At 37.2% G+C, this 12,937-nt stretch overlaps 1 protein-coding gene across 2 annotated transcripts in view; it reads left to right on the top strand.

The window, feature by feature from the left end:
* Window positions 1-12,937, top strand: part of AVEN (apoptosis and caspase activation inhibitor) — a 92,251-nt gene that overhangs the window by 17,771 nt on the left and 61,543 nt on the right. For both annotated transcript variants that reach the window (XM_084263536.1, XM_084263537.1), the window contains exon 2: window positions 5,442-5,622. In XM_084263536.1, the coding sequence (XP_084119662.1) occupies window positions 5,442-5,622 (181 nt within the window). The remainder of the gene's footprint in view (window positions 1-5,441; window positions 5,623-12,937) is intronic.

The following is a 12,937-nucleotide window of genomic DNA, read 5'->3' as shown; positions in this document are numbered from 1 at the left end:
CTTAAAGTTTCATCTGTGAGAATTTAACTGTAACGCATGCTGCTCAGATTGGGATGAGGAGCAGAGAATCTGGTGTGTGCTGTTGCTGGTTGGGAGAGTTGCAGATTAGGTAGTTGACAGTGGTTATCATTGTCCATGAACATGCAAGTGTCTATGTATGGCAGTGGCTAAGTATTGTGGGCTCTGTGTGGATATATAAAATGTCTGGGGAATTGTAGGTAAGTGTCCCTAATACAGAATGGAAAAGATTAAGGAAATGTGTATATTTTGTGAGTTGTAACTTCTGTATTAGTTTTGAATGTTACACTGACAAAGGGAAAAAGTAACATTTGATCAGTATAAACAGTTTCTAAAGATAAAATGAAAAGGTTATTGTATAAATTTGGGGAGAAGGTGAAGGAGAGAAGTAGCTATGCTCTTTCTAATGAAAAAGCTCAGTTTTCACACATTCTGTAAAATCACAATCTCAGGAAGAGAATTGGGAGAAATAATACAAAATAAATAAGAACTGAAATCTAATAATGCATGATACGCATGTAGCGGGCTTGGGCAATTGCCCAAAGAAAGGCAAGCTGAATGTAAGGTTTTTCTGTGTTCCTCCCAGTCACTGTTCCAGTCACTGACAAGGATTAAGTGTTTTAAACTTTTCTCACAGTTAATAGAATACATGGCAAAGTGTTGGTCCTGTACTTTGGTCATAACCCCAGGCAATGCTACAGCAGATCTCTTGTTGCTCTCCACAACTACCTGAAAGGAGGTTGTGGTGAGCTGGCGGTCAGCCCTCTTCTCACAGATGAGTAGTGATAGGACAAGAGGGGATGGCTGCAAGTTGCACCAGGGGAGGTACAGGTTAGAAATTAGGAGAAATTTCTTCTCAGAAAGAGTGGTTAGACATTGGAATGGGTTGCCCAGGGAGGTGGTGGAGTCACCGTCCCTTGGGGTGTTCCAGGAAAGGTTGGATTAGGTACTTAGGGACATGGTTTAGTGACTAATACAGATGTTAGGGGATGGTTGGACTAGATGATCTTGGAGGTCTTTACTAATCCTAATGATTCTGTGAAGAGAAAGAAGGCTATAAGCCTTAATTCCAGTGACTTCCTGAGGATAGTACGTACAGTTTTAGAAAGCCTTAATGGAAGCTCTGACTTTTAGTGCACTTTTAGGTTTTTTTTGAAGGGCTACAAGTTCAACAATTCTTATTGAGTGTTTGCACACATGTACTTAGGTGCTAGGACTAACTGCACTTATGCTGAAGAGAGGTTGAGTAATTGAAGCAGAAAGTAAGAGGTCGCCCCTTCACTTTCTCTATTGTGTACTTCAGCCTTGGTTTGGTCCAGACCACTCTGGGTTCCAGGGAAGTGCAGGAGGATGACCCCATGGGAATTTGCCTGTTCAGAGCAATGCTTACTTCCTTTTGACACCTTTATTCCTGAACTCTGTGCATCAACATTTTCTTGACTGTTAAGAAAAGTCAAACAGAAAGCCTGCTATCCTATTTTTTTTTCCAAAACTCTAACTGTCCCCAATCCTGTATGCCAAATAAGCATAAAAAGGAGGGGGGTACGAAAATGTTCTTTCGCTGTGGTAGAGACTGTAGGTTGGGGTCATATGTGCTATGCATTTTTCTTTCCTTCAGAAGGAAAGAAGAGTCAGTCATAGGTTTTGGTAAAGGATGAAAATACATTCCTTCATGTAAGACCCATAATCGTGCCAACTCTTCTGCAGGGGACCTTGTTGAACATGTTCAACATTTCACTTTTGAAATGACTTTGATGAAGTTAGTGTTTAGGCAGAGCCATTGTGTTTTTCTGTTGGTTTATTTCTGTTTTGGTGTGGGGTTTGGTTTTTTTTTTTCCTTCTATATGCAAAGCAGTCTGATGGTTTCCCGGTTTTCTTCAACTGGGCTTTTGCAAACTTACCCCACTTCCAAAATTTCAGTGAAATGGGCAAATGTTCAAGCAGCTAATACTAGCTGAAACAGAGGCACAGCAGATAAATATTATGCCTCCTGTGCTGTCATGGTGCATTACTGCACTAAGCAATAATGTGTAGATGTAGTTCAATACTGTTTAAAGGCACAAGCTTTTCTCCTTCCCTAATACTGTTTTAAAGGTTATATTTGAGTTGGCTTCTAGAATTTGTTTCAGCTTGTATCTTTTGTTATTTGAAGACGGGGTAGGAGGGAAGTTATTTTATTACACATAGGGCAGATGTTTGTACTGATTAAGACTCATTTTTGGTCAGGTATGATGACACTGGTAGCAGCATATAGTCTAGTTAAATAGACAACTGAGAGGAAAGTAATGAAGATTTATGTTTATGTGTTCTGAGGCTGTTACTTTAGACAGTAGCTCTCATGAGATGGTAGAAAGAGATTATTTTCTGAAGCTTTGCTGTAGGAGGTTTTTTATGCATTTGATAATTGTAATGGTGAAGACATTTTTGAGTTGTTTGTCGAATATTCAAATGTAATTATTTGCAGTTTTATTTTCTAGTGTGACAGAACATCATGTAAAATTATCTGTTAAATATTTATTGGAAATGTAAGCAGTTTTGTATTTAAGTTTACATATTTCACAAGCAAACCTCTCAGGAAAGTGCTCGGGGAACTAGGCTGTGCAACTGCTATTAACACTCCTGGGAATTTGTGATTTATTTCTTAAAGTTCAGGCTAACAGTTTTAGTTGTAAGAAACGAAATTGTGTAGCATAGCTAATAATAGAATGTGCAAAAAAATTTAGTTCAGTTTGAGAAACATTTGAATCCATATTAGTTTACTAGAAGCTTGTTAAAATATGAAGATAATACTCTTGGGTTTTTTATGTTTAGAGCTGAAAGGAGTGGATTCTTTAAACAGGTCTATAGTAAGTAGTTACTATCGTAGTTGCCTAGGTTGATTTTGATCTTTTATTAAAAACAAAACCAAAGTACAACACAGATCTGTCTGTGTAGCACTACTCTTGCTTTGACTTGTGAATTGTATCAACTGCCCAGTTATTTTGGCACTGAAGTTCACTAGGCTTGCTGGATTAGGGCAAATCTTTCCATTTTTAGGAGCAGAGTAGAAATAAGATGATTCTTATCTTGATATGCATGGATTTGTCCTTTTCTCTGCGGAAACTGTAGCTCAAGATCATTCTTCAATAATACAAGCTTGTGACTTTATCACCTTGCTCATGCAAACAACTGTTTCTCTGCAACAATCATTTTAGTGTATTTATCTGGTGAATAAAAAGAATATAGAATTTACCTAAAAATTTCACAGAACTTGTGTGAAGGCACAGAACATTTTCTGTCTTGTCAGCAGTTTGGCAACTGGCAGTATATTTGTATGACAGTTTTTAATCTGTTTTTAATCTGTTTGATTATTTTACCATTCCTTCATGCTGTTCCTAACCAGATTTCAAACAGTGCTGAAAGAAACTTGTTTTGAAGTTGGGTGGATTATTCTTCTTGGGAAGTCATCAATCTAGTTTTTGATTTTGCTACTTGTATGATATGCTGGGCAGTCATTTTTAAGACATCAAATTTGGGAGAATCTGAACTCTTAGAGTCATGTTTGAAGATGCTTTGCCTTTCAGTGGACATGTGTGTAAAAGCCATGAAACAGGCTTTACTGCTACTTTTGCTGTTTTAAATATGTTTTCAGAACTAAGGAGTAGTAATGCTCCGCTATCCACGATCTGCTCCTACTTTCTTTTTCATCTGTGTCAGTCTTATTTTTACAGTGATGTACTTGCATATAAATCTAGTCTTTGGTGTGCAACAGGGATTTATTTGGCATTGATAGAGGCTTTTCTGTTGTGTAATTGGATACTAAAGGAACATGAAAATCTCAGTCTGTCTGGCTGAGCCGAAATGTAACTAAAAAATTTTCTATGGAGTGGTTAAGCCTTCTTCACAATGGATTTCTAAAATCAATCTAAAATGTGTTTCATTGCTCTATGTCCTTTCCTGAGCTATGAAAGTAACTCATTGATTATAGAAAAAGTTTGTGACGTGATGGTTGTTCCTGATAGTGGCTATGTGTAGTTTTTTTACTAGGTGGTCCAATGTTATACCAGTTTGTAAGTCCACAGTATGAGCTTAAAACACTAGAGATTTTAGTAGTCTTTCTGCACGAGACGTTGCAGCTCTTCAATTATAAGGGCTTTTTTTAAACATAAATAATTGTTCTTCACACTTATTTCAGGATTACAATTGATTTAAACTATCAAAGCCAAGGTCCTCCTTAAACCCAGTGTCTGATGGTGAGCTGTAAGCGTGTTTTGGCTTCTGGATAGATAATGTCTTACCAAAAAAAAGTTATTTTGTACTGAATGGAGATGGCTTTAAGCTTTACAGCAATTTAGATAAGCTTGAATTTCACTGCTGTGATGATGAAGAATGTACTTATTGTTGGGACAGCAAAATTTAATCTTATGGTAGCAGCATACTGTGGTTTGTGAGAGATGGAGTAAAGGAGAAAAGAGAGATTGGAGCTGTCAGCAGTAATGTTTGGGAGCACTCATGGTGGGAATCTCTTCATTCTTGCCCCCCTTACTCCATCTCTTCAGAACTTTGGATCTCTGCAGAAAGTGTCTTGTCCAGAACTTTTCTGGTTGCACTCAATCTCCTCTTGCCTGTTGAGTGCCTCTTCCTCCAGGAAGTACATCTTCTGAACTGATTGTTGTTCCAGCTGAACCCCAAGCTCTGGGAGAGGAGAGCTCTTTTAATATGGAGGATTCAAGGAAGGGGAGAGTTTTCCACAGCTGTTGGTTGAGTACTTGTTGAAAATGACTGTCTTGCTGGCATCTTAAACTGGATTGGCAATGAATTCTCCTTTTTACCCTAGAGCTCTTTTAGAGTTTAGGCAAGTAGATTGACTGCCTGCAGTGTATTTAATTTTTCCACGTGTATTTCTGTAAAGTGGCTTTTGTGAAGAGAATTAGTTTGATTAATTATTCCATTTAAGACCTTGTAGTTATATATAATGGAAATTCTTCTGTAGATCACCAATTCCAGATGCTTTTCTGCAGTATTTATGTTACCTTTTTTCCTATTCTGGTCTACAAACATCAGTTCTTTCAGCTATATCTGTGTCACTGCAACACTTGGACTGTGATCAAACTCTTAGTTCAGGTGCCTACACATTGAGCTCAGTTTCAGGAAGGAAGCTCTTCGTTATAGGCTTCCAGAATAGGAGGGAAACTAACGGGACTTGCATCAGTGTCACCGCTTGACCTCTGTAAGAACTGAAGCTTCACTAGGTGCTTTTAATTATACTCTTGCTGAATTACATACAGTGCAGGAAGTCAGTAACATCTGATCTAAAATTCTGATGGGCAGCCGGGTTGATTTGTCTTTCTGGGGTTTAGTTCTGGGTTTGGAGTTGATTGTTTAAATACAGAACAAAAGGCAATTGAATTGCAATGGCTTAACTGTCCATTTGAATGTGACAGGTAGAAGAGGATGATGATACTGAATCACAAGAGGAAGAAGGGAAGGAAGAATTAAAAAGCTTTTCAAGAAGAAAGATTTCTTCCAACTGGAGCCGCTATGAAGAAACAGAAAAAGAGGGGCAGGCTGAATGTGGGGAATCACAGAGAGGAACAGACTTCAGTGTCTTGATTAGCTCAGCAGGTAAGCATTTTCCAATCTATAGATTTTTTTTTTTAAATTTTTGATTTTGAAACATTACTACTTTTCTGGCTGTTATCCTTGATGATGAAACAGAACCCTAGAATACCATTCCTATCTGCCTTAGTAACTCTACCATGGATTTCTTTAAGTGTGTTCAAAGTCTCCATGGGAGTGGGCTTTATAGCATACAGGCTGCACTGAGCTGGGGCAGATGGGACAGTATGAGGGCTGCTGCATTTATATACTATATATGGGTCTGAGTGTGTGTAGCATACAGTTACATTCTTGCTAACAGTGAATGTCTTACCAATCTTGGTCATTGGGTTACTTTCCAGAAAACAAGAAAGGTTGTTAGTATGACTAAACACAGCAAAGCAGTCAGGCAGCTGCTTGCTGCTCTTTGTTTCGACGGATTCGTAATCAGTACAGTACAAATGTGTCCATGAATACCAAGTGTTACTGCTGTCCTTGAAAATAAAGATAAGTGTTTTTCCATCTTTAAAGGAGATAATAGGATGAGGAGGTGGAGGGACAAGTCCCACTAGATTCTTTTGGGTTTGTTATTTAGCTGTACATGAGTAGCATGGGCACTTGCAGGAAAGAAAAGTTACCTAAAATTGTTTTAGAAGCTCTTGGTGTCCCATTGTGTTGGGATACCATTCAGTGAAAGCTGCAAGCAATGTAATATGGTTTTGGGATTGGTTTGTGTGGTTTTTTGGTTTACTGGTTTGTTGCTTTGGGCGCTTTTTTTTTTTTTTTTGAAAGCAACTTGGAAGCTCTGTAATCTCTTGAGTCTAATTGGATTTTTCAGATACAAATGGAGTGGTAGTTTAGAAATTACCTGTGGTGAAGAAACAAGGGCCAGAGCTTTTCTTCTTTGTGCTAGAATCACTTCTGAAGTAGTTTTGCATGACCTTTGCAGAATTTGGCCTAAATTCCCAGTTTTAATCATAGGATTGTGAGATATGTATTGACTTCTGTGAATGGTATGTTGCATGGTAAACAGTATTGGAGTCAAGATACCTGGTATGAACCTCAGAGCTGGGTAGGTAGCATAGTCTGGGGAACAAAGTAGGTATCAGAACTGCTGCATGTTGCCATCATTCCTCTTTGTAAAACAACCTTTAATATCTATCTCTGACTTTATACTTAGCTTCAGAATGTCTTTGGTTATACTCCAATACACTTATTACCAACTCATTTATTTTACTCTGTAGAGTCTCTTAATGCCTAATATTAAAATCCTGTTAGTTAGCATCTTTACTAGTTATTAATTCCATATCTTTCATTTAAGGATGGCTGTACTTTAGGATATATTGTGAATCTTCTTGACAGCAAATTAATTGACAAGAAGCAGCAATGAAATAAAAGTACTTTCTTTCAGAAGAAGAAAACGTACTGTATAAACAATAATGTGGATTTCTTGGAGTCACAGGAAGAATCAGTATGTGTTGGGGGGTTTCTTTGTATGGTTTCTTTAATTTATGTGAAAAAGCTGAGAATGAAGTTATCTTTATTTCTAGTGGCATAAGAAGAAGCTTGCACCTCTGCTTCATTTGAGAACTTTGATTTCTATTACTATTTTGCTGCTTAGCATTCTGAAATTGTGAACCCCATTCAATTGCAACAGTTAGGGCAGTACTGGAGAAGGAGTGGATTTAAAGTGCTGTTCTTCATGAATGCAAAATCTTAGAAAGGTCTTGCAATTTGCTGTTAATATACAACTATGTAATTAATGTAGCCAGTTAATCTGAGATTTTGCCAAAGTATTCTTAAAAATATGTTCTCCTATGTAGCATTTAGGTTCCCTGATATTGAAAGCAGAATGCTGTCCTTCAAGATACAACTTGGTTTTATTCCCAGAAAATATCCTGTTAATTGAATGAGGTAGGGTAGAAAAAATAGTTTGGGATAATGTAGTGATAAAGACAGAATTAGTGTGAGTAGACAAACTTAAATGGAGGAATTTTTGTCATCCAAGGAATTAAATTTCCAAGCTTGGCATTTGTTTAGCATTTTGTAAACGTGCTTCTACATGTAATGTTCCAGTTAATATCACCCAAAAATAGCAAAATGAGAAGACTAGTAATCTGTGCTAGGTGTGTTATGTTGATAATTAGTGAGATTGGAGCTTTTAAATCTAGTACATGAACAATACTGTTGCTTGAATTAAGACAGTAAAGAGGATAAGACTTTAGGGTATTTTATTTTACATTTTCAATAGCTTCTGAAGGTACACACTTTTTAAGTTTTTTGCCTCTACTTCCAGCTTGTCCCTGCCTGAAGCCGATCAGCAGCACAGCACTGATTCTGTCTTTTCAGTCAGATATTTAGGCCTGACTAGTCTCGGACTGTCTCTGGCTGCACCTTGTCTCTCTGCTGTCAGCCTTTGCCTGCCTACCAATTCTTCTCACTCTCCCTTGCTTCTGTTGATTTTTGCTTTTTGTCTATATTTCTGGTGCCTGGTGGTGGGTCTTTTCTCAGTCTTTTGTTGTAAACCAGCTCCCTTCCTTATATATCCACTAAAATCCAGCTCAGTCAGATATGTTCTGTCCCTTGCTCTATCCAGTCCCAGTGATCCCCAGCTCTGAGTTTTCTGCCTGGGACTGCTCATTTGGTTTAATTTTTCCTTCATCCACTACCACATCATCTTCTTATGCTCCTCTTTGTTTCTTTCCTTGTCAGTTTATTTCTCCAAGTTTCCACATCTAGTCCACACTACAAAGCTATTTTCTCCATCTTCCCTCCACACGCTCCATACCCTAAATCCTATTCGGTTACCCAACAGTATGAAGGAACAAACCAGTTTTCATCTATGAAAGGGATAACTGCATAGGTGAGATTGCAGAAATATGCAAGATGACACTTTTTTTTCTCAGTGTACCCAGTGCCTGTTAAACACAGTGAAAATCTGGCTCTTCACTCATAACTAGGGGTAGAGGAAATTTAATTCTGTTGCCTTGCCCATTGAGATGGCATACAGAAAGTCATAGAGGTGACTGATTTTTAAGTTGCAGCAGATCTTGGAAAAAACTCCCCACAAACCCTAATTTCTAGAAGTTGTATCTTGGCTAAATCAGGTCAGATTTTTCACAGAATGAACAGAGTGTGCATCTCATAAAAAAACATTGTCCAGCCTGATTTCGAGTTACTGATTCAGGGCAGGAAAGTAGTTTACAGTTTTTCAAAAGAGTTTGCAAGGGCTTTTTTTCACAGGTCCTTTCATGGTAGAAAAATGTTCCAGCCATTCTCTGACTTTTTATAAAAAGATGGTAGTGACGGAGGGTGAGGGAAAGCTACCTGAAGCAGACAACTGATGTGGAAAAGTTCAGACTGAATAGTTAAGCAGCTGAAAATAGTCTTAAGGAAGAACTGCTGGGTAGCTTCCATAACAGCTGATATCATTAGTCTGATGGAGATTCTGTGTTCAGGCTTCTTACATTTCTGTGTCAAGTTGATAATTTATTTTTAAGCCTGTTTCCTTTGTTTTTTTAACACTTTGTAATTTTATTTATTTTAATTTACCTTGAATATAGCAAAGCAAACTTTTCTTTATTGCTTTTGATGTGTAGCTGATGTAAACTACAAGTCCATTGTGAAGCCTTCAGGGAATATGTCTTGAATCAATTTAGTAAAAATGCTGTTCAAGCGTAAAGAACAAGAGAAGTGGAAGTGATAGGATAACCTTACTTTGGCTAAAAGAATCTTGCCATGTTTGAAGAGCTGCCCTCTTTTTTTTGACTGCTGAAGTCCCAAAATAGATTTACGTCCTTCATTAGGTTTTTAGCTCTGTAGAGATGGTTTAGATTTAAAAATATGCTTTTAAATTTTCATTACAGAGCTGATCTTAAAAATGTCTCAGGGACCTGGTCACTTTGCTTTAAACATGGGAAGCATTACCAGTACGGCAGCCAGAAGCTGCCAGCATACATGCCTCAGTGTTGCAGGATGTGACGATCGTCAAGATGAAAAAATACAATTTTGCACATGAATTTTTCCTTTGTTTTTTAGGCATGGTTGAATAATTCTGGTGGCCTTAAAGGGTAAGATAGAGGAATCCTGTGTGGCTCAAAAAAACCTGATAGAGTAGTTTTAATATTGTAAGAATACATATATTTCTGTAGGTACATAGTACTTGGATACAGTAGGAAATGTAGAACAAAAATCAAAAGAGAAGTCACTAGAGCATAGGCAAAAGGAACAGTAAGTGTAGGTATTCTAAGGTAGCAGCTACTGTCTGTTCTCTAGAACCCTGTTTTGTTTTAACCTATTGCTTCTGGGTGCCTCCTTTTAATTTAGTTGAGTCTATTGCAATATATTGCTTCATTTTTACTGTTTTCATGGTTGATACTCATATAAGAATTGGCAGTATGCAGAAGACCACTGGATGTCTTGGAAAAGCTGAACAGATAAACTTACAGAGGAAGGCTTGTGTTAGAAACTTTTCTATCTTAAAGATGCACTGACAGATTTGGGAAAATGAGTGAACAGTAAATGGGTTTTTATATTTTCAATGCTAATTCTGCTGAAAATAATGCAATGAGATGGCATGGTTCAGGTGCTAAAAAAGAATCCCTTGAGTTTTATAATTCTAGAGAATAGCTGAAAATCAGTTTTTGTTACCAAACTGCTTAACTCATTGTTGATTTGGTTTACTGCAAATGTATGCCAGGGGTCCCACTTTCCAGTGGTATTCAGTTGCCAACTTTTACTTTTGTTTTGTATGTCTGTTCTGTGCAATTGTGTCTGTATGTATCCATCAAACTCTGTTACTGCATCTCCTGTTTCTTGTACCATTGAGATCTATAAACTAATGAACAATAATTGTTGTTTATCACCCCCCAGAGCATTATTGCTCTGTGGGAAAAGTAGTGAAAGAGTTAAAAACCTCTTTTTTGCATGTCTTTATGATTGTGAGTGGAACAGATTTATCTTCAACTAGTGCATCTTATTTGGTCAGAAATTCTGTAAATATAAACCGTCACATCCTTGCTGTTCACCAGGTGATATAAGCTGTGGAGAACATAGGTATATTGGTTACTACTTACTATTTATCACCAGCTTTAAGGCATTATTACCAGGTTACTGGTCTTAAAAGAAAATGTACTTAACGCGCATCTTTCCTCAAGTTCTACCTTTTTTGCTGCCTCATTCAATAAACATTCCCTGATATGCTTTCCTCTCATGCTTTTCTTTCTAGCCTCATGCCAGCACATCACAACTTTCATTTCCTTTTTGATGGTCACATGGTAGATACCAGTTCCCATATGTGGAGGCTCTTTATCCAAGTGGTGTCTTTTCCCCATGCAAAGGTTTTAATTTTGCCAGTTATGCCCTGGGCAGTCTGCAGCTTTGAATTTGTTGATAGGTGTGTGAGATACCTACAGGTATATCAAACAGCAGTATCTGAAATCAACAAAAATGCAGCCTCTCCCTCTCTCCACCCTAGCCAAAGCAACTTTCTTAAACAAACAGAAAAAAACCCTTCCACAATAAAGATTTGCAGTAAAATCACAGGACTTGGCATCAGTTGAAGCTGGTTCTCCATCTGCTCAGTGCTTCCTCCTGAACCATTCCTAACATTACAGAAATTCATCTTTTTTGTTCTAATCAGACAAGCTGTCCCTATTTTTAGTTCAGACAAAAAAAAAAGTGCCAGATTCTTAGCATTAATTACATTTTCTTGATAAATGTGTTTTCCTCTAATAGATGATCTGTGCTCATTATATATGCTTTTGTATCTGTACTTATTTTTCCCCTGAAGTTTTATTTAAAATGTAACCAAAACTGTGATTGAAGTATAATGTGATTCCATGACTTGAATGTGTATAAATATAGGATAATAATTCTTACTTTCATTTCAACATTCTGATATCTGAGAACTGTGTGACCATATATGTGTCAGTGATAGTGCTGCAAAGCTAATGCTTAGTATTGAAAGAAAAATCTGAAGGCTTCCATGTTTCAGAGAGATTTATATGCTTTATGATTTAGAATTGAATAAGATTCACAGACTAAAGGGGTTAAATTTTGTTCCCAGTAAAATCAGTGTGGTAAGCTTTTTCCCATTATATTTTTCACACATTTATTGCACTTATTTATTTGTTAAGTTCCTGATTTCTGGATTTAAAAAGTTTTCTGACCAACATCCTTCTCTAATCTTGGGCCTTAATCTTTTGCTGCTACTATATATTGACATGTTTAAACACATTTTGGTTGTGAAAGCACAAATCAGCAAGCTTAAATGTGGAACAATTTGTCCTTATTCCTGTCTTCCTGTTGTGTTCACTACTTGCCTTTGTAGGCTTGAGAGCTAGATAAAAATGTCTACTCACCTGATTCACTGTTTCTCTCGTTTAATCATGTCCTTTGGTTTTATTAATATCCCTGAAACTAGTTCTGTCTGACTGGGACTCATGCTGGTCATCATGGTTTCTGCCACATTATCATCTCTGACTTACTTGCCAGTGAAATCCCCTAAACAAAAATGAATTACTCTGACTCTTGTGCTCATTCGCTACCTTTTGAAAATTTAGTATCCTATTGCCACTTCATTCCTGTTCCCTTTTTCTGAATGTTACTTACTTTACTTGTTTCTGCCTTCCCCCTTCCTTTGAACTTTCCTTTTACTCCATGAACATTGTGATTTCCCTTCTTGATGTATATTACTTGTGATCAATTTCCATTTTTTTCTTTTAAATTCCTTTTTACACTTCTGATCCTGAACCACTGTTAAACCACCTCAATTAGACTTTTAAAGCTTTTTAGAGCAAATACTCTCTTTTGCTTGCCCACGAAGTATTGATAATGATGTTAGTAGATATTACTTCTTTGGGATCATTCAAAGATTTAGAGGAGCTGTGTTTGTTTTAATTGTAATACTCTTGTTCCATCTCTCAGAAGGCCACATTAGGGAAGGAAATAAAAAATAGAAATTTTTATAAAATTCTATAAAACTGGAATTTCTTGCTTAAGGTAATGATAAGAGTATCAGATGTAGCAGATTGGTTTAATTGCAGAAGCCAGGCTTCATTTGCTGTTCATTCAGTTTTTCATAAGGATAAGTTTATTCCTAATGCCTGTTTACAAACAAAATAAGTCTGATAGGAACTTCAGTTTATTCCTTGATGGATACTCCAAAGCAGTGTTATGATCAGACTGCTTATGAACCACCATTGGAAGAGAGTGACAGACTTACTCTTCTAGCAAGATTCTCAGAAATTTGTTTTCAGGGATCAGTGCCATTTCTACATACAGGTTTTGGAGCACAGGAAGTCCTGTGAAGCATCCAGTGCTCTAAAGGACACTGAATGCC

This window comes from Gallinula chloropus (genome assembly GCF_964237585.1).
Source record: "Gallinula chloropus genome assembly, chromosome: 4".
Lineage (NCBI taxonomy): Eukaryota > Metazoa > Chordata > Aves > Gruiformes > Rallidae > Gallinula > Gallinula chloropus.
The sequence above is the reverse complement of the archived record's forward strand: the minus strand, read 5'-3'. Positions and strand labels throughout refer to the sequence as shown.